General features: G+C 38.2%; 1 protein-coding gene across 2 annotated transcripts in view; it reads left to right on the top strand.

Annotated features, from left to right (window-relative positions):
- Nucleotides 1-21,419, top strand: part of ENTPD1 (ectonucleoside triphosphate diphosphohydrolase 1) — a 111,033-nt gene that overhangs the window by 14,065 nt on the left and 75,549 nt on the right. Inside the window, exon 1 of one of the 2 annotated variants that reach the window (XM_007478720.3) lies at nt 7,540-10,727. The exons of the other annotated variant lie outside the window; for it this stretch is intronic. Coding sequence (XP_007478782.1) covers nt 10,700-10,727 — 28 coding nt within the window. The 5' untranslated portion in view covers nt 7,540-10,699. Of the gene's footprint in view, nt 1-7,539; nt 10,728-21,419 lie in introns of those variants that run through there. 2 annotated transcript variants of the gene reach the window in all.

The raw sequence follows: 21,419 nt of genomic DNA, 5'->3' as shown, positions 1-21,419 counted from the left end.
GGAGTTACTTGGCTGGTAGGAGATGCTGTATCTAGCCAAGAGCAAAGACAGGGGTACAGAAAGCCTTGTCAAAGGAGGGAAAAGCTTTTAAAAAGCATGACCCCTGATGGAAGAGAAGATGGACAGTTTTGAAGAAGATCAGATTCTGGGAACAAAGTAGAGTAACCTAACAAAAATGCTGTACCCAAAGGACATTTGGTAAGGATTCTGCAAAAAAAAGACATTTCTAGAACCTGTTGAACCAGTAGTTAGTTGTGAGATGCCTTTGCTACTAACAAATCCTAAGCCTGTACCTTGTTACCCTGACTGGAAAATCAGACACTGTGCATTTGAGGGAAAGGGTGCCTCAAGTTTTGCAGGACATTTGTAACTCCTGTTCTTGCTATGCCATTTGAATAAGAGAAAATCTTTTGACTGATTGTTAATGGGAAGCATATTGATAGGGGCTCTTGAGCTATTATTGAACTTTGCATTTAATCTGAATATAATTGTTCTCATTCACATCTTTTTAAAGTTAATTAACATTTATACAGTTCTCTTGGTTTGGCTTTTATCCAATGTCATTTCATATAAAAGTCTTTCTATTTCCATTAAACTAGAAGTTGTTTAATTACAATGTTTGTGATCATGGTCTCTTTGATTCAATTTGTTGTCAGTCATTAATTGAGTTTGACTTCATGACCCCCAATTGGTCCCCATTTTACTGATGAGGAATCAAAGCAAAAAGGGGTTAAATTACTTGGCCAGGGTCACACAGTTAGGAAATGTTTGAGGTCTAATTGGAACTTCAATCTTCCTGACTCCAGGCCCTGTGCTCTATTTATTGCACCATCTAGCTGCCCTTGATTCAATTTAACAAACGTTTGAGTGACAACTATGAGTTAGACACTATACCAAGGGCTAGAAATATGCAGACAAAAGTGGAACTGAACATATCCTCAAAGAGCTAACATTCTATTGGAAGTATAGAACATGCCTTTAGATCTCTAAAAAACAAGTAGTTTGAGGAAGGAGAATGCATTAACAACCTGGAAAGGCTTTACAGAAGAGGTGACTCCTGAGATAAGCTTTGAAGAAAGATGAAGATCCTGAGAGAGAAGAAGAAGGAAGGGGTACATTCCAGGTATGGAGAACTACTTATGAAAATGAATAGAGTCGGAGATGAAATGGGCCACTGCTAGATATCGGGGTGAGCTAGAAAATAGAATATGTGAAGAGAAATAATGTGAAATAAGGTCAGAAGTTTAGGCTGAGGTTAACCCTTTTAAAGCTTTTGTTTATGTGGGTTATATCTAATATTTACCATATTAGAAACTTGGGGACCCCCTGAAAAGGTCTTTGGGACTCTCAGGCATCCCCAGGCTACACTTTGAGAACTGCTGGAGTAGCAAAAGACAGTAAAGGGAAAAGATTTTTTCCTTAGTAAAAAGTAACTAAATCACAGGGATAAGTAAAATTGGAGCTGAGAGCTTGTCCTATATAGGCTGTAATAGAGACTTCTACCTCAAAGGGTTCTATGATGGCAGCATTTTTTCTGAATAGGGCATCTGTTTCCATGGCTTGTCTTAATGCACACTGGTGAAGTAGCAAATAATGTTTAATCATTTTTTTCAGTGTTTGACTCTCAGTGATCCCTATTTATTTTTTTTAAGATCTTTTAAAAATTTACATATTTATTAATTTATTTTCCCATGGTTACATGATTCGTGTTGTCTCCCTCCTCTCTTCCCTCCCTACTCCTGACAAGTATTTTCACTGTATAATACATGTATTATCACTCAAAACCCATTTTCATATTATTCATTTTTGTAATAATCTTTTAAAACCAAAATCCCAAATCATATATGCAAATAAGCAAGCAATAAATCATACTATCATGTTCTTGTGGTTCTGATTATCTCACTCCGTATCAGTTCATGTAGGTCTTTCCAGTTCTTAAAGAAATCATCTGGTTCATCATTCCTCATAGCACAATATTCCTTATACATATTCCTTACAGTATTATATCACCATCATATACAATAATTTATTTAGCCATTTCCCAATCTAGGGATATCCCCTCATTTTCCAATTTTTCACCACTACAAAAAACATAGGTATTGTGAAGGATTGATTAAGGCTAAAAAAAACCTTGCAAAGCAGATGCAATGAATGGAAGCTAGAAGATGTGTCCATCAAGGAAAATTCCAAAGGAGAATGGGACCAGGTGTAAGGCAGTTGGAACAAGTTGACACAAACTTTCTTATTGACTCTTTTTCCTTGGACCTTGGAGAAGGAGCTATAGAGACATATCTCTGCCTTCCTGGTTATTGGTTTCTCCCTGAAAGATTTGGGGCTTGGCTCTGAAGATCTTTGAAAGTTGCTAATAATATCCCTCTTAAAGACTATTCAACCTTACTTATTTATATTGAGAGTTATATTAGATTTAAGGAAATCCTAAATTCCCTCTCTTCCATCTATATCACCTTACCCTTCCTTCCTTTAAAATAAACCCCTGTTTCCAGTATTATAGAGAGTGATCTGCCTGTTAAAAGCTTTAGTCAACTTATCAATTCTGAATCCCTGCTTGACTCCAACTGAAAAGATAGGTGGGTGGAGGAGAGGGAAGAAGTCTGTCTTTCCTATTACCTTATTTCTCAGTGTGGTTGCTCAGCATTTGCAGTTACCTTAAACAATCCAATAAAAAGAACACCCTAATACAGTATAAACATTTTTGTACAAACAGGTCCATCCCTATTTTTTTTAGCTCTTTGGGTCAGACCTAGTAGTGGTATGACTGGCTCAAAGGACATGCAATTTTTTAAATCCCTTTGGGCACCATTCCAAATTGCCTTCCATGATGGTTGGATCTGTAAGGGAGGAAAGGGGTTTAATTTTTAAAGGGTTGGACTTGATTATTTAAGAGTTTGGTCGCTAGGTATTTACTTACTAAATCCCAAATAGATTACTAAATTCAGAATGGATCTTATGGTAGATTATTTTACAATAAAGAGGGAGGATATTAAGAAAGAGAGAAATAAAAGAAAATAAAAGAAAGGGATAGCTGCTCTGGCCTCCTAGTGAACCAGGAGTTCAGAGGTCCCTGCCAAGGGAAAGGAGTCTCAAGATGATGGGCCTTTCTAGAGGCTAGTGCCTCCAGAAAGGCCAAGGGAAATGGAGTCAGCCTTTGCACTCATCAGGTGGTCAAGGAAAAGGGGTCACCAGGAAACAGGTTCAGTCAGCACTCTTCTGAATGAAGAAAATTCTCCACTCTAGTAGAACTGCCAGTAGAACTCCAGCAGAAGTCTCTCTCACAGGAGCTTCCACTCCAAGTCAGAGTTCCAAGTTGAACTCCACTTTTAAAGACATTTTCTCTTGTGTCACTTCTCCTAATTCCAGGTCTACCAATCACAGCTGCTCCTCTGCTTTAGGACTGCCCAGAAGGCAGTTAGTCGATTCTGATTCATAACCCTCTATTGCACATGTGGGTCACAGACCTCCTACTTCATGATTAAGTGGGATATTTGTACTTTTGGTGATTAGATCTAAATGGACAGATCTTCATACTTAACTTTTAAGTATTGTGTTTGCACTTCTGGAGATTGAAATCTAAAAATAAACATGAGTTACAATTTAAATCTTCACAATCAGGGAAGAGATATGTACCTCATTGTTACAATCAGGGGAGAGTAAAATCCAATCTTCACAGATCAATTCACAATGCCACCAGCAATGCATTAGTGTTCCAATTTTGCCACATCCCCTCCAACATTTATTATTTTCGTTTACTGTCATATTGACTACTCTGCTAGGTAGTATCTCAGAGATATTTTGATTTGCATTTCTCTAATCAAGAGGGATTTAGAACTTTTATTCATATGATTATTGATAGTTTTGATTTCTTCATCTAAAAACTGCCTATTCAAATCCCTTGACTACTTATAAATTTTACTTAGTTTTTATATATTTGAGAAATTGGGCCTTTATCAGAGAAATTTATTATAAAAATTTCCCCATTTTGTTGCTTCCCTTCCAATCTTTGTTGCATTGATTTTGTTTGTACAAAACCTTTTTAAATTTAATATAATCAAAATTATTCATTTTACATCTTGAAATGTTCTCTATCTCTTGTTTGGTCTTAAATTCTTTCCTTTTCCATAGATCTGACAGGCATACTATTCTATATTCACCAAAATTACTTATAATATCACTCTTTATGTTTAAATCACATATCCACATTTGGGGTTTTCTTGGCAAAGATAATGGAGTGGCTTGCCATTTCCTTCTCCAGCTCATTTTTACAGATGAGGAAACTGAGGCAAACAAGCTAAAGCGACTTTACCAGGGTCACACAGCTAATAAGTGTATGAGGCCAGATTTGAACACCCAAAGATGGGTTGTAAGGCTCATCTCCAGGGTCGGCCAGCCCTGTGTGACCTTACTTGGGGTAACGAAATGAAGAGTAATGAATGGACGCTATATGAAATGTATAGCGACAAAGATATATTGGGTTCAAACAAAGCATATATAGGTTAAGACCCACAGGAAGATATGATGTTACCTCCCAGCAACAGCAGGAACCAATAATTGGGCAGCTTCATAGGAATTCATGACGTTACCTGCCAGGCACAAGGAGGAACCGAGAGGATTCCAAACAAGGGCAGAGAAACAAGTCTCTCACAGTTTCTCACAGCCATTATCAAACCTCCCTCTGCTGACTATTCCAACCTTGAGCATGCAGCTGGGCAGGTTGTACACAGTTCAACCCATGACCTTGACTATGCAGCCTAAGAGGTGGGAAGAGGAGGGCTTTAACCCTTATGGCTCTGCCTTGACTACAATGGGTCATCTTGCCTCTAGGCCTAGCATTCTATCTACTAACAACCCTAAGCTAGGAAATATGTAGCAGGTAATTTTACTCTGTTACCTGTCTGGATGGAACAGTAAATACCTCATCCAATGATGTTAAGAGAAGGGAGAATGTCCAGAAGACTGTCCACACATGGAGTGTTTTCTATTTCCCAATCTGAGACCCTTGAAGCACAGGCTCCCTAGTGTTACTGGCATCCAGAGGGCAGGAATATCCATTAGAGCTGCTTTTATCATAGGTCCTCTACTACTTCTGGCTCATGATCTCTGATAGATCTGAGTCTCTGCCAGCACAATCTCTTCCCCATCCAGGTAGCAGGAACATGGTATAATGAAAAGAAGATTTAAAATAAAAATATTTGGGTGCGAATACCTGCTTTGACACTTCTTCCTTGTCTGATTGCTGGCAAGTCTCAATCTCTCTGGGACTCAGCTCCTAATTGGTTAAATATGGGCCTTTTTTCTGGAGCTATTTTCTCTAATATCAAATAGTTCACCCTACCCTACCCTCAACCTTACACCCACTCTCCCATCCCCAGGAATCCTTGCATTTCAACATCTGATAGACATCCCATCTCTATATGCCCAAGACCTTTGGAAATTTACAAGTGCACAAACCAAGGCAGGGACGCTAGAGATTATAGAAAATAATTTAAGATACTAATTTAACCTTTGGGGTGAAAAATTAATATCTAACTGGTTCTTGACCACATCTTTAAAGCTTTTAATCACCCTATTAGATAGTGACCATGGCTTTAATTTATCACTCAATTCTGGAAGTTGTTACTGGTACTACAAGACCTCTAACTTCTTTCCTCAGCAAATAAATCTTCTAGAATGTTGGGTTTGGAAGAGAATCTAGGCATCACGTAGTCCAACCCTGCCGTTTTATACTCAAACCAAAAGTTTCAGTAAAATTACCAGATTTTTTCCTGCTTCTATCAGTAGGACTTTCCAGCAAAACACTTTTATGGTGCATAGATTTAAACCACGCTGTTATAATCTTTGATTGCTGGTCCATCAGCCAATAGTCAATATACTTTTATTAAGTGCCTTCTCTGTGCTGGGCACTATACTGAGTGTTGGATCATCACTAATCTTGGTAGCAACTGATCATCTGGTAGACCTACTAATATAAAAAACAAACTATTATATTTATTACAGAGAAAGAAGCATATCGGCCCATGACAGATTATTGGCAAAATCATCAATATTAAGGAATAATGCCCCCCTTTCCAACCTAACTCTGGCCTTTTGCTGTCTTTTACATTCTTGCCCTTCCAAACAAGTTAAATATCGCGCATTTCACATCTCCCAGACGAAGCCCTATGAGGCCAATCTATTCCTCAGTCTCTTGACCATATAGACTCTACCATGTTCCAAGAACAAGAAGAATATTATTAGTTGTGAGCTCCTTGAAGGCAGGGACTATATTTTGCCTCTTTTTGTATCACCAGCACCTAGCACTTAGCACAGCGCCTGGCATGTAGTATGTACTTAATTGACTTAATAGATGTGTCATATTCTAGACTCCAAGAAAATGAGTCTAAATCCATTACTTAGTGGACTAAGAAGTCTATGACCTAGAAGACTAGTCTTGTTCAGTCATTTCAGTTGTGTCCAACTCTTCATGACTGGAGTGGTTTTCCATTTCCTCCTCTAGCTCATTTTATAGATGAGGAAACTGAGGCAAGCAGTATTAAGTGACTAGCCTAGGGCCACAAAGCTAGTAAGTATCTGAGGCCAGATTTAAACTCAAGTTCCCTAGATTCTATGCTCAACACTCTTATATACTGTGCCACAATAACAACAACAAAGGTTATGATCTAGAAGACCGGTCCAAGTACATGCCTTCTACATGATCTTCCTTGATCTTACAGAAATGAGAGTCTTCCACATCCTGGGAAAAATTGGGGCATTAAAAGGGATTTTCTTGTAGGAAGCTGCTGATTTCTCCACCTGAGTACATGCTCCCTCAGTCAAATGGTGCCACCTTCATCACCCATACTAGCCATGTTGGATTAGCTACTCTCTCAATAAAAACCATATCAAAGCCATAAGGCAAAGAACTATCTCAGTTATCGGGATATTTCTTAGGACTAGTGTCCAGCATTGTTGAACTGTCTTGCTTTTTTCTGCTCTTTCAGTTCCTATAGATTTTCTATTTTTGGACTGGTGTGGTGGATGTTTGACTATCCTTTTCTTATTTTGCTGTCTGGCCTTCTAGTATTTATGTGTTCCCAGTTCCTGTTTGTTTGCCTGTGACTTGCTATTGGCCCTGACTCTTGGTATCCAAGTATTATATCCTGAGTCCAACTCACCCTCCTGATTCTGACCCTCAGCCTTACCCTAATCCCCTCTTCACCTTCTTTAAAAATCTTTGTTCTGTTTTGGGCACAGCTTATTTCTTTATCTGACCTGTACTCTACACTTCTAGCTTTGCATAGGATGAGAATGCCCCCATGCCTTTCCAACTCTTAATCTAGATCTTCTACCTCACACTTTTCTAGGATACTTTGTCTAGATCCCTCTTTTGACCCTATCATATCTTTGTGTAGCCCCCTAGCGTCCTCCCCTCTCCCCATTAGAAGTTTCTTTATAGTAGGAACTGTGTCATTTAAAAATTTTAAATCCTCAAGATACAACATAGCATCTAATAATTGTTTAATGAATGAATTCAACAAAGATGGGGAATCTAGTATCTTCAAAGACCTATATTAGGGTCTATGGAGGATGCAAAAGTGAATGACATAGTTCCTGTCCTGAGAGAGCCTCTAATCTAGATTCCTGATCCTCCTTTGACTATTAACTTCTAGGTCTGGCCTTGGGGCTGCTCCTTTGCTCAGTATCCATCTTACCCTCCAGTCTTTGCCCCAGATCTCCTAGTTCCAGCTTCTTACCCTATAATCTATAATCTATGACCCATAGGGGCCAATTGCCTGCATGGGCTTCGGTGCTAAACCTTCCCAACAACTGCAGATTACTTTTTTTCTTCCCCTAATGATACTTGGGCTCTTGATTCTTTTTTTCCAGTTAGGACAAGTTTCACAGGTCTCCAATTACAGGTTTGTATTGTAGCTTTTCTCCAAATCCAACTACGCTAAGGTCAGAAGACAGATTTTTAAATCAACAAGCTAACATACACAAGCCCTTTGGAGTCCCAGTTTCCCCAAGACAGCATTCAGATTTTGAAAATTCAAATTTGTAAATGTAGTTTGACTTTGCCAAGGGTGATATTTCTGATTTCCTTTGTTAGTATATGTCCTATGATAAGTTCTTACCAGATTTAGAGATTCTTTGAGTGCCTAGACTCTTGATTAATCTAGACTCCCCCCTCTCACTTCTTCCTTATATTTCATTCTCACTTTCTCTTGATATTATTTCAGTTCAGTCAATCATATTGCAAAATCACTAGTCATAGGAAAAAGCATTCTTTTGGAAGATTTTTTCCCCCCTAAATATGTGGTGAAGGAATCTTCCTTGTGGACAAGGAAAAAAGGTTCCTCAATTCCTGTATGAATGGAAGCCCCCAGGTGGGCATAACTTTTCTGCGTGATATTTGTTTACTTTATCTATTTTTGGTCTGGACCTGAAATTGATTTCATCTGCATGAGGCAACTCCCACTGTGAAAATTCCTTTCTGTGATGCAGATCTATAGCTCCCCTATAAACTAGGGCACTGAGGAGGAAAGCATTTTGTGTAGGACCAAACCGTTAGTGTGTGGCAGGGAAATGATTTCAGTGTTATTCCTCTCTTCACTGCCTCTTATATATGCATATGCTAATAAAAAGTAGGACCACAGATCTCTAGACCTGGAAAGAGACTTAGAGACTCTCCAGTCCACTCCATTTATACGACAGATGAGAAAACTAAAACCTACAGAGTTTAAATCATTTGTCCAACATCACACAGCTAGTAAGAACCAGAGCCAGGATTTAAAGTCAATTCCAAATTCATTTATTTCCACAACACCCCTATGCCTCTCTTGTTAAGTGCTCATTTTATGGGTAAGCAAGACAGCTAGGTTGCACCAGAGTCAGGAAGACCTGAGTTTGAATGTGGACTCAGATATTAGTTGTGTAACCCTGGGCAAGTCACTTACCCCTGGTTGCCTTACTTTCCTCATCTATAAAATGAACTAGATGAGGAAGTAGTAAACCACTCCAATATCTTTGCCCAAGAAAACCCCAAACCAGGTTTTTAAGAGTTGGACATGACCGAAAACAACTGAACAACAAGGCTACTGTGTTGGGTAGCTCAAAAATCAATGAATGCTTTTATATTTAAAGCTAAAGGTTGTCAACTTTTCAAATGAACTTAAGAGTTCACAGCTTTTTTTTTTTTTACAAAATGCTTTGAAAACATCTAAAAGAAGGCAATGAATTGATAAGTTTAGTAGGTTCCTGAGAGATGTGTGAAAGTCCTTAAACTGCCCATTGACATTCTTTCTCGTATGCTAGTGCAGAGCTAGGGTTTGTTTCTGAACCCACAGATCCGACTACTTTGTTAAGGATTTTCCTTGCTCTACCTGAAGGTGAAGAAAACATATTTCCCAGTTTCCAGAGCAACGGTTTAGTAATATAGTATCATTGGCACATGAAGTACTTTATTAAATAGTAAATTATTAAGTCATTTTATTGGTGATATATTTATTAGTAGCATATTCTTCTTTAATGGTATATTATTTATGCCAAAATGTTTAGATATGAGTTATTTATAGCTAGAAGACAAATAAAAGCTGTTTACTGGGGAAATTTCATATTGTATTGCTCAAATAGTAACAAAAAGATAACATATCTGAATTAGAAATAAATAAACAACACACCTGAATTAGAAATAATCTGTAGGGGGCAGCTGGGTAGCTCAGTGGATTGAGAGCCAGGCCTAGAGATGGGAGGTCCTAGGTTCAAATGTGGCCTTAGACACTTCCCAACTGTGTGACCCTGGGCAAGTCACTTGACCCCCATTGCCTAGCCCTTACAACTCTTATGCCTTGGAACCAATACATAGTATTGATTCCAAGATAGAAAGTAAGAGTTTAAAATTTAAAAAAATTAAAAAAAAAAAAGAAAGAATCTGTAGGGAGTAGCTAGGTAGCTCAGTGGATTAAGAACCAGTGCTAGAGACAAGGAGGTCCTGGGTTCAAATATGACCTCAGCTTCTTCCTATCTATGTGACCCTGGGCAAGTCATTTAACCCCCATTTCCTAGCCCTTACCACTCTTCTGCTTTGGAACCAATACATAGTATTGATTCTAAGGTGGAAGGTCAGGGTTTAAAAAAAAAAAGAAATGATGTATAATTATGGGTGTTGATTGATCACTCAATCACCTTATCCCACTTAAAGTGATGAGTAAGATATTCTAGCTGATACCTTTATCAGTTTCAAGGAATACAATGCTACTAATTCAATCAATTTGTCAGTCAAAGGCATTAAACTTATTTATGCCTTTTCACACCCCAAGGATCTTATAAAATAGTAAAGCCAGTTCAGATTCTAACATTCTAGTGCCTGGCAGAATATATAGAGGAGAGAGCAGCTCCAGCTGAAGCCCTGAGAAGGAATCACTTGAGGGAAGAGGAGGAGGAGGAGGAGAGCCTCTGTCTCTTTCTTCCCCTCCCACATTTTCCCTTCAGGTCAGAGAAGGACCTTGCCAACTTTACAGGGCTAGAGGAATTAGACTGGTATCTCTGGAGCAGTAGTGACTGGTGGCAGAGTCTACATCAGGAACCTGGGACAAACTAGACACAATGAAGAAAGGCAGTTCAAGACCCCTATGAGGAGACCCAAAGAAAGCTTCAGTATACATAAGGGGGACTTTATGAAGGTCCCACGAAGGGGAAGAAAAGGATGTCCAACAAAAGAATTTCCAGGAGCTGTAAGTTACTCCCTTTGCTACATGTGCTCTAAGTTTGGGTCCATTTTCCTCTGGCTTGTCTGTATTTGTAGCAGAGGGTTTCCCTCTGACTTGGGGTATGTTTCTACCAATTGTTCTTACTAAATTAATAAATTCTCCTTTTTATAAATTAATAAAATTTGGCTGACTAATTGGTTTAGAATAATAAACAATAGAGGAAGCATACTGATAGGGGCTTGTAAAGATAATAGTACTAGAAAGGCGATCCCCACTGGTAGTCATCCTTTGGAGATTGACCACAATGCAATTAAGATAAAATAACCCCAATAAGGTAAAATATGCAATTTGGTATAATAGGCTCACAAATGGAAGATCTGAAAATCAGTATTAGTGGGAAAAGAGGAAAATTCTTTTGAGTGAGATAAAGAGCACGAGCATAAAACAGAAATTATTTAAACAAACTTATTTACTGAATGTCAGCAAAAACGGAATTTCAGAAGCAGCTTTCTGCTTCTCCTGTGTAGAACTACAACCTCACTCTGCATAGACAGATGGGGATGATGACATCACAGAGAAGTGTTTCATAAATCAGGATTCATTCTCCAGGGGTTGCCAACTGCTATCCTTATTAAATGAAAAGCATTTATCTGTTTAGCTTTCACTGCTTCCTTGTTTTTCTCTCCTTATTGATATTCTTTTGTATAAAATCAGAGAATGTTAAGGCCAGAAGGGATGTATGTTAGTGATTCCTGTGTCCCAGCCCCTTGTTTTACAGAGGGAGATACTGAAGATCTTCTCTTTTTCATGTTGGCAGCCCTAAAATGGATTGCCCCGCTTCATTGTAAAGTTAGGGCGTCTATAGATGTAGAAGGTTGTTGCAGATATGGTCAGACCCAGGCAATGCATTGATTATTACTGTTGAGCTCCTTTTTTCCTTTTCCTTTTTAAACTTTGTTATAGAGGATGACGAGGGGAGAAGGATATATGCTACAACTATGATGTAAAAAACAAAAGGTATTAAAAATAAGTTACTTTTTTGAAAAGAAAAATATAAAACACAACAGATGCTGATAAATTTTTTAAAAAAACATACACACTTCTTTTAGAAGCAAAATTCAAAATAAATATGGTCTTTTTGTCATCATAAAGTTTTATACCGGGATTATGGACTTCTTTGTAAATCCAGCTGAATAAAACCTTGTCTAGAGGTCAGTAGAGCGCATGCAGTCAGCCTATATATTAAAGCTAATTTTGTCAGATAGAGGTGTGCCATACATACTCCACTATCTATAAGCCTTTGCAACTAGAACACATGAACAGGAAAGAACTAGAAAGAGGGAATAAATTTTATGAAGAAGTAGTATGGCGTACCACATTCACTTTTTGCAAATACAGAAATTAAAAGTCTCAACATCTCAGAGTTTTGGTTTTTGGTTTTGGTTTTTTAACTGAATAGAATTCCATTTGGGAACTATTTTCCAATTTTTAATTTTAATTGTTTAGAAACTTGAATATAAAATGAGTGATTACCCAGCTATCTATATAGGTTCAGGGTCTAAGGAGGCACACACAGAAATATATTTGTGCATGAACATGCATGCACACACACACACACACACACACACACACACACACACACAAAACCACTGTCTTTTAGCACCAACATTTACTAGTTGCAGCTAAGGAAACAGAATAGCAAAATATTTGCAAAATAAGTACAGATAAGATCAACATTAACCTTGCACACACAGAGGGAAAGCCTTGCCTTTTGTCCCTAGAGTCAAGCAATTGGCTTTGTCTCTTGAAAAGGCCTCAGCACCTGGCAAAGACTGGGTGCCAGAACCTGGTACAGGTAGAAAAAAAAATTGTTCTAAGCTAAAGAGACAACATAAATGAACATTCGTACCTCTTCCATTTCAGCAACTATGAAAGTGTAACATAGTGGAATATATTCCCTTCCCAGGGTAATCACGTTCACTGCCAGCTTCTACTGCAAAAATTTAGGGTGAAGAAATGGCAGTCAAAAATAGTAGTTGACATTTAGTACTGTGTTTTGTACATTTCTACCAGTCTTCTAACTGTCCTTGGCAAAACACTAAGGATTAATTGGAAACAATATTTTCCTGCCTTAGAGCCAAGGCAGATATGAATCTTTAATTAATTTTTTAAAGAAGATTAAAAACATTGGAAACATTTTAATCATTTTTATTGACTGATTGGCTTATATTCCTTTTCAGAAAATAAATTCCTTTTAAAAAAAATTAATTGCTAATTTCTTACCTGCAATGAATGACTATAGCCTCAAAGGGAGCACTCTCTTCCCTGGAAGAGGTTGATTAATCATCTGGAAAGAATGTTGTACTAGTACTGTAGTGAGGAGTCCAGTTAGACTGGATGACCTCCCAATCCCCTCTCAACTCAAAGAGTCCAAGGTCCTTGACTCTAGGTGGTTTTGCCATGGATGTCAAAGTCCTTATAATCTTTTCAGACTGTACATTCTCATAGTCATGTCTCCTTGTGATTTGTCTATGACACAGCCCGCTGATTTCCTTTAAACAGGTTTCTCAACAACAGTCCAATTAATTGTTAGTCTCTCCAAGAGATGATCTATAAAGCACAGAAGAACTAGAATGATGTTTTGCATAAAATTCTCGTCAACACATATAGCTTGGTAAGCTGTATGGCACGAAATAAAGAACCACTCATACTTTTTACAGCATTTGTGTTATCCCAGATAAAAAAGAAAGAGAACCAAGACAGATTGTAAGCCCCCTAGTTCCCACCATCAATACTGGGAGTTATCATCCCATTAGCACTTACCATCTCATAGGAGCCCAGCAGCCTACCATCACCCTCAGAAGAATGGCTCCTTCTGAGCGCCTTCTCCTCCTGCTCCAGCAATCATTGAAAGCCTTCTTTATCCATTTCGCCAAGGCGGTATCCCTGATGCAGTCTTAATGAGCTCCACAAAGACCGGGTGTTCTGAAACAGAAAATGCTGTTTCAGTTTCAAAACTATCTCCCATGATGTCCTTTCGCAAGCCTTCTTCTGTGGGGTCTGCTTTGTAAGGCTGGTTTTAGATGTTTGAGACCCACCTTCATTGTGATGTTTTTGAGACTTGTTGGACTGTTCCAGCTTTTGTGCTGGCTCATTAAATGTCCCTTTGTGTAACTGGTGTTCCACTGAAGAATTCAAAACTCGAAAAGATAGACTCCATACTATATAAGTCAAAATAAAAAATACCTATGGTGGTATGTACAATGAAATAGGAAGGCTTGTCTTTATGGGTTCCCACTGATTGGAATATGGTGTTTGGAAGCAGCTTATCCTTGTCCTCATTTTGAAATGGCCACTGTTTGAATCAGCCTTGTCAGAGTTAGTCCTATCCGAACCAGTGCTGTCATGGGACAGTTGGGACATAAACAAAACCTTTGCACATTTTTAGCGCTCATCATGTGTCAAATTTTGAAAGAATCTCTTAGCAAAGTAATAAATTGAGTGATTCTAAGTGTGTGCAATGGACCCTTGAAATGAGAGATTCATGGGACCAGGAAAAGAGAAGCTTTGAATCCTTGCTCTCTTGGGGTCAGGGACTGATTTTTGTTTGTTTGTATTTTAGTTAGTTTGTTTTTGAGACTATCTAGCCTATTCGAAAGTGCAGCAACCACTTATCGCCAGATCGGGCTGCTGATTTTCATGAGTGCTTTGGCCTCTTCCATTTCTGACCAAGGCTGGACTACTTCTCTCCTCCAGGCAGCCTGTTGATCCCCTTCTTCCAGGAATTGACCTTATTGGTGCTAGACTTAGGGCAGGTACCTTATCACCTTTATCTCTATTGCAACTTGGAACTTCTGAGCTTAAGAAATTGTATAAGTGGTAATTGTGTATGTATCCTTTGGACTTCATCTCCCAGCATTCTTTCCTCATCCCAAAATTCCCCTTTCCCTTTCTGTTTACATGTGTCCTTTACTTTTGGGGTTTTAAGCTGTTGGTAACGCCTCCCTCCCTCTCTTTTCCAAGGGGGAGGTTGATGAGCTCTATCTGCTTCTCTACTTTGCTTCAAGTTAAATATCAAGAAATATTATTAAATATAATACTTGGAATATTGAATATTAATTTTTGAAATTTACAAGATCCACAAGCCTCAGTCTCCCAGCAGCAGGGATTGATTTCAGGTGTGGACCATTGCAGCCCGCAGATTTTCATTTTTGACCAGTACCCCCAGCCCTTAGTCCAATGCCTTGTTCATGGCAGGTTGGGTTGGGCAAGATTAAACTAGGTCATCCAAGCCTGGGAAAGCCTGGGGTATAATATTTTTTAAGAATGAATTTTCACTGGGGCCACAGGGTAAGAGTGGGCAGTATGGTATAATGATAACAATCCTGACCTGGATTATGACATTACCTATGCCAATGAATGGCCTTAGGTAAATCAAAATCTTTCTGGGCCTCATTTTCCTCATCTGTATAGGGTTGGGTTAGATGGTCTCTAAGGTCCCTTCCAGTCCTAACATTCTATGATTCTGAAGTGGGACAGGTGGGTATTTTTATCCTGACATGCAAAGAAGCAATTTTAACATAGTTTTCAAATGTGTTTCCTTCTATAGAGGAATGATATTTATATTTTAATATTAAATCTGTTATGTTAATGGCACCAGAATTTTAACCCAATAGAAGAGTATGACCCTGCCATGCAGGGTCCTTGGGTTCAATCTCTGACATCTCCAGGGTTGGGTGGGGAAAGACTCCTGTCTAAAACCCTGGAAAATCCAGGTCTAGGCAGTGTTTATGAGACCCATTAGAGAACTGGATGGGACAGAGGTCCTATTGTGGCTTTCTGACATGTACTCTATAAATGTAGGCGAGCTCATTTATTCACATATTCCCATATCTCTCCCAACTTTATCAGTGACAGCATTGATGGCTCCAGGTTCTCACTGAGCAGGCAGGGTGTGGGGAAATCAGGAAGCCTGGAGTTAGGACACTACTGTCTTTGCTTGTTTGTCTTATTTCCTGAAGGGCTGACCCATGGAAGAGGGAGTAGTCTTGTACTGTATTGTTCCAAGGGGAGGAACAATGGGTGGAAGTTATAGGCCCAGGAGGTTTTGGATAAAGATTAAGGAGGAACTTTTTAGCAATTAGAAATTTCCAACAATGGAATGGCTGTGATATAATTCAACACATTTTTTATGAGGTGTTTAGTATCTCAATTAAAATCTGAAGAGCATTCAGAGGTCATCCAGTAAAATGTCCTTATTTTTCAGATGAGAGAGCTATGGTCCAAAAAAGGGTGATTTGTCCTCGGTCACATAGGTAGTAAGTGGCAAAACTGGGGTTCAAACACAGATCCTCTGACTTCAGATCTAGCCCTTTCTACTGTTTCATGCTAATACCTCTATGATGCAATACACTTTATGGGAAACAGAACCCAGTAAGACTCAGTCCTTGTTCTCAAGGAATTTGTATTCAGTAGAAGAGTTGCCTCATCTTATAACGAGGCCAAGATGACCTTTCTTCAGAGCCCCTAGATTTAAGTTTTAGAGATCATTCAGGCCAATCCCCTCATTTATAGTTGAGACAACTAAAGCCTAGAGAAATTCAATGGTCAGTGGATGCAGAGCCAAGTCTGGAGATGCAAGGTCCTGAATGCCAATGTGATATCAGACACTTCCTAGATGTGTGACCTTGAACAAGTCACTTAAACCCAATTACCTACCACTCTTCTGCTTTGGGACCAATACTTAGTAGGGGTTCTAAGACAGAAAGTAATTTTTTTAAATAATGACATAACTAAGATTTAAATACCCTTTCCATGGCATCATGCCCTATTGTAGAAGGCATGTTTACAATTGATGGGAACCTGGACTAGATGGACTTGAAAGTTCAATAAAACTCTTAAGAAAATTAGTCCATGGTTAATCAAACCATCAGTTCTGGAGAGGGAGTTGAATGTGTTCAAAAGTGTGTTATCCACAAACTGGGTAGATGATTGATGATGATGTTGGTAGCAGTTAGAGGACTTTAAGGTTTACAAAGCATTTTACATAGTTCTCTCATTTGATCTTAGAAAATGTCCAGCAACTGGGACACTTTGTCAGAATGAAGAGTAAGTAATTTTAGTGTCAAGAAATAGGTTTGAAAGGTAATAGACTAAAGTCAAGAAAGTTCAAGAACTCTCCAGTAGTACATGTGGAAGTATAATAATCCCTTACTCTCAAAGCTCTAGTAGCTCTCCATTGCCTCTAAGATAAACTCTGGCATTTTTCAACCCTTCACAGTTTGGCTCCAGTCTTCTTTTCCAGGCATATTACATATTACTCCCTTTTGTGTACTCTAAGGTCTGGCCAAATTGGCCTCCTTGCTGCTTCCTAATCACAACATTTCTCTCTCCCTCCCTCCCTCCTTCTCTCTCTCTCTCTCTCTCTCTCTCTCTCTCTCTCTCTCTCTCTCTCTCTCTCTCTCTCTCTCTCTCTCTCTCTCTCTCCTGTGCCTTTGCTCAAACTGTTCCCCATGCATGGAATGCACTCTTTTCTCAAATCTTGTCTATTAGAACTTTTAGCTCCCCTCAGTGCTCATTAAAATCCTACTTTCTCCATGATATCCTTTTCTGTTCTCCTTAGCTACTAGTGGCCCCTTGAAATTGCCCAGCACATATGTTATATTTCTTTTTAAGAAATTGTTGCTTTTGTGATAGAATACTAACTCCTAGAGGGAACTTGTTTTGACTCTTCTTTTTTTTCCCAAACCTTTATTCTTTTGACTTAGAATCAATACTAAGTATCACTTCCAAGGCAGAAGGGTGGTAAGGGCTAGGAAGTGGAGATAAGGTGACTTGCCCAGGGTCACCCAGCTAGGAAGTATCTGAGGTCAGATTTGAACTTGGACCTACTGTTTCTGGACCTGGTTCTCAATCCATTGAGCCACCTAATTGTCCCCTTTCTCTTCTTATTCTTCATTACAAGTGATACAGCAGAGGGGACCGAATAGATTCAGAAGTGAAGTGTTATAAAAAGACATCAATAAAAAGAAGACAGATGTTTAAAATGGTGGTGCTGGGCTAGATGGTCTCTAAAGTTTCCTTTGGCTCTAAATCTGTAGTCTGATTTGAGCAAACACCAGTATATTTTGAGGAAACATCAGGATATTATCTATTATCCATGCCTAAAGGGAGCTAGTATCTCAGATAATCCATGATAATAATCTACAAGCCCCCTGTGACTGATTTTGGTACTAGTTTTTGGATTGACATTTCTATATGAGCTCATGGGAGGCTCTGAAAATTCATGACTCTTTAAACTAAATATTAAAGTCGCACTAGGAAGACTGAGCACAAGAGGAGTAGGAAACTTGTGGTCTTAAAAAATACTAGATATCATGAATCTGAAGATCTAAAAATGAAGTCAGGAACTTTGGCTGAATTCTTTTAGACAGTTGATGGAAGATGTAGTGTTTCTTCCCCTTTCCTTGGCCTCTAGAGTCAGCTAACCTAAGCTATTTTTTCTTTCTTACTTTTTATATATTTAATTCCTTCCTCCTCTTTGATTTCAATTGAATTCAACAAGCATTTATTTAATAATTTTTTCTACATGCAAGGGCACTCTTCTGGTACTGGGGATATAAGACAAAATGTCTCCAAAATTCTTTATATATATTATATCATTTGATGGAAAAAAACAAACCCCTAAAGTTTCTGAAATCTTCTCTAACGTCACAAGTTCCCTAAAATACCATTTTTTCTCTTTCTTACAAAAAAAAAGCCTCTCCCATTTCCCCTCTTCCTTTTCTTCTCCCTCCCCCTTATTTCATTTTTCATCACCAATTCATTTGATTAAGGAAGGCTCTCATAATTCCATATCTCCTCTTGGGAGATGTCTCTGTCTCTCTCTCCTCTCTGTCCTCAAAGTGCCCTGTAGCTTCCTATTGCACAATGATGTAAGAAGCTGACATTAGGACTATCACAGGAAACCTGATCTGAAGGCTTGGTGAAAAGTTGCTCATCCCCAGGCACAGAGACTCCTTCCTCTGCACTGGTTGGAAGAATCTAATTCAGAATATATTCTTCTTGGAGATTTTGTCCTGTAGAGACAGAGCCAAATACTTAAGTGGAGAGATAAAGCCCTGTTTGGATTTCTCCAAAGAAAAGTCCATTGCTTAGAATTCTCAGATCTTTTTGAGTACAGTGCAAGTGCTTCCTCCTACACCCCTCCCCAATGATTAATATTCTCTCCCTCTTGAAATTTTTTCATATAATTATATATACTAATCTGTGTACATGTTGGAACCCAGCCTCCACTCCTACCTTGACCCAGTAGACTATGCATTTTCAGAGGGCAAGTTATTTGACTTTTTCTTAATCCCCAACAGAAGGTGCTTAATTAGTTTTTATTAAATTGAATTGAATTAATACCCTTCTGAAAGAGAAATAATCCAACTAATTTTGATAATTCCATCTACTCTAATCCTTTTCATGGGAGTCATCCTTTTCTGGAACCACTTTGGAGTTAATATAACCTGATGCTGAATTTCAGCAATATTATCTTTTTTTTCAAGACTTATTTTGTGTTCCTAGAAATTTCATTGGGGAGCAACAACATATCCACATTTTTCTCATGTATGCAGCCAAGAGAGGCTTACAGTCATGTTCTTTTTTCCCCATTTTCATCATGTGAAACATGTCTCAAGGTCTTTTAGGGAAGCTACATGGAAGAAAAAATAACAAATATTTGTAGTTCCCCCAGGAATGTGGTTGTATGAGATGTCACTGATTATGGCAAGGAAGAACAATCACAAAGAAATGATTTGGAGAGTAAAAATTTGGTGAGCAAGCAATAGTGCTCCAAGGTGGTCCTAGGGAGAAGCAGGATGTTGGAGAAGTAGGGTGATGGAGCAGAGCTGTACGAAACTGTTTTTCTCTCATTGTGTAACTTTTCCTGGTTCTGATTATATATGCCCTGCCTTCCTGAGGGTGGAATCCATCTGGATTATTTTTGCAAAGTGATTCGCACAAAGCCATTTCTCAATAGGAAATTTTAGGACTCTGAGTTCACAAATAACAGTTAATCTGTATAAAGCAATGAGCCAGGGGGATAAAACATTGAAGCCAAAAGACACTTTCTGTTCCTAGACTTTTTCCCCTGGACACACTATTCGGAAATCAACAGAATACAAAAATGCTAGCTTTTTCAACTAGCACTTAGTACAGTACCTGGTACACTAGTAGGCACTTAAATGTTTAATGATTGATTTCTACAGGAAAATTGCTTCCATCCCTTTGTTGGTTCTCTTATTCCAGTATTCGCTTTGAAGCATTGTTTTAAGATTGGTTGGAGAAGATTCTTAGAGAGGTTTGATTCTGCTCTGCCGTCTTGGCTTCACCTCCAATGTTTAATGATTGATTGATTGATCTTGAATAACAACTTCACTAGCACACTAATGGTGCCCACAGGTTTCATTTGGCACCTAGAAACTTTGTGAACCATTTGTTGCTTGGGGTCCCAACACTAGTACAGTTCAATCCAATCCAACAAGCATTTAATACATATATATAGCATATATGAAGTAAGCAATCAATCAACATTTATGCATTATTTGCTTTTTATGTGATACTGTTCTAAGTGCTGAGGATATTAAGAAATAACAAAAATAAGCCCTGCCTTTGAGGATCTATCATTCCAGTCAGGGGAGGAAATGACATTTGTTAACTAAATACTCTAACCCTGGATTAAAGGAGGCTGTCAGCAGCATAAATAATTGTTGAATGCAGTATGTAAAAATGTTAACTGAGGCAGCATTTTTGCTATAAAATGCAAAAAATATTAAGTTTAGTCACATGAGTTTTAACAGTACAATAAATGCTATTTGTGGATGAAATGGTAAAGAGGTTAACTCAGTTCAGTAATATTTTATTTTTCCCAATTACACAGAAGAACAATTTTAAACATTTGTTTTCTAAGAATTAAAGTTCTAATTGTCTTCTTCCTTCCCTCCCCCTGATATAGTTAACTCTTCCCTGATATAGTTAGCAATTTGATATATTGATATATTGATATATTGATATATTGATAAATGTGTTATCAAACAAAATATTAAGGGTTAACTCAGAAAATTATTTCCTTTCAACTCTTTCAACTACAAAAAAATCTTTTCTTGTCTTAATTTCAGAATTAGTATTTTAAGTATGGAAGAAATATGGAAAGAATCAGACTGAGAAGTCATGTTCTCTTGGAGACTCCTACGTGGTACAGTGACTAGAATATTGGAATATAGTTAGGAAGACAAGTTCAAAGCAGGCCTCATATACTTACTATTTAATTGACCATGTCACTTCACCTTTGTCTGTCTTAATTTTCTCATCTACAAAATGGGGATAATAATAGCATCTATCTTATAAAATTGTTAGGAGGATGAAATGAGAATAATATTTTTAATTCCTAAAAGTGCTATACAAATGGTAACTCTTCATATCCTGACTTGATTGCAGGAAGAATTTTTAACCCAGGATCTATAGACTCCCAAAGGATCTGTGGATAAATTTCAGAGGGAGGGGTATGAATCTGGATGGGACAGTATTTGATTTTTATTTGTCACTGATCTCTAACTGAAATGTAATACTTCCTCCAATTACCAATTCAAAATAAAAACACAATTCAGAGGAGTCCATAGGCTTTGCCAGGTTGCTAAAGGGGTTAATCACATAAAAATGGTTAGGAACCTC

The sequence above is a fragment of the Monodelphis domestica genome, chromosome 1 (assembly GCF_027887165.1).
Source record: "Monodelphis domestica isolate mMonDom1 chromosome 1, mMonDom1.pri, whole genome shotgun sequence".
Taxonomy (NCBI): Eukaryota; Metazoa; Chordata; class Mammalia; order Didelphimorphia; family Didelphidae; genus Monodelphis; species Monodelphis domestica.
Note: the sequence above shows the minus strand (reverse complement) of the source record. Positions and strands in the feature narration are given on the sequence as shown.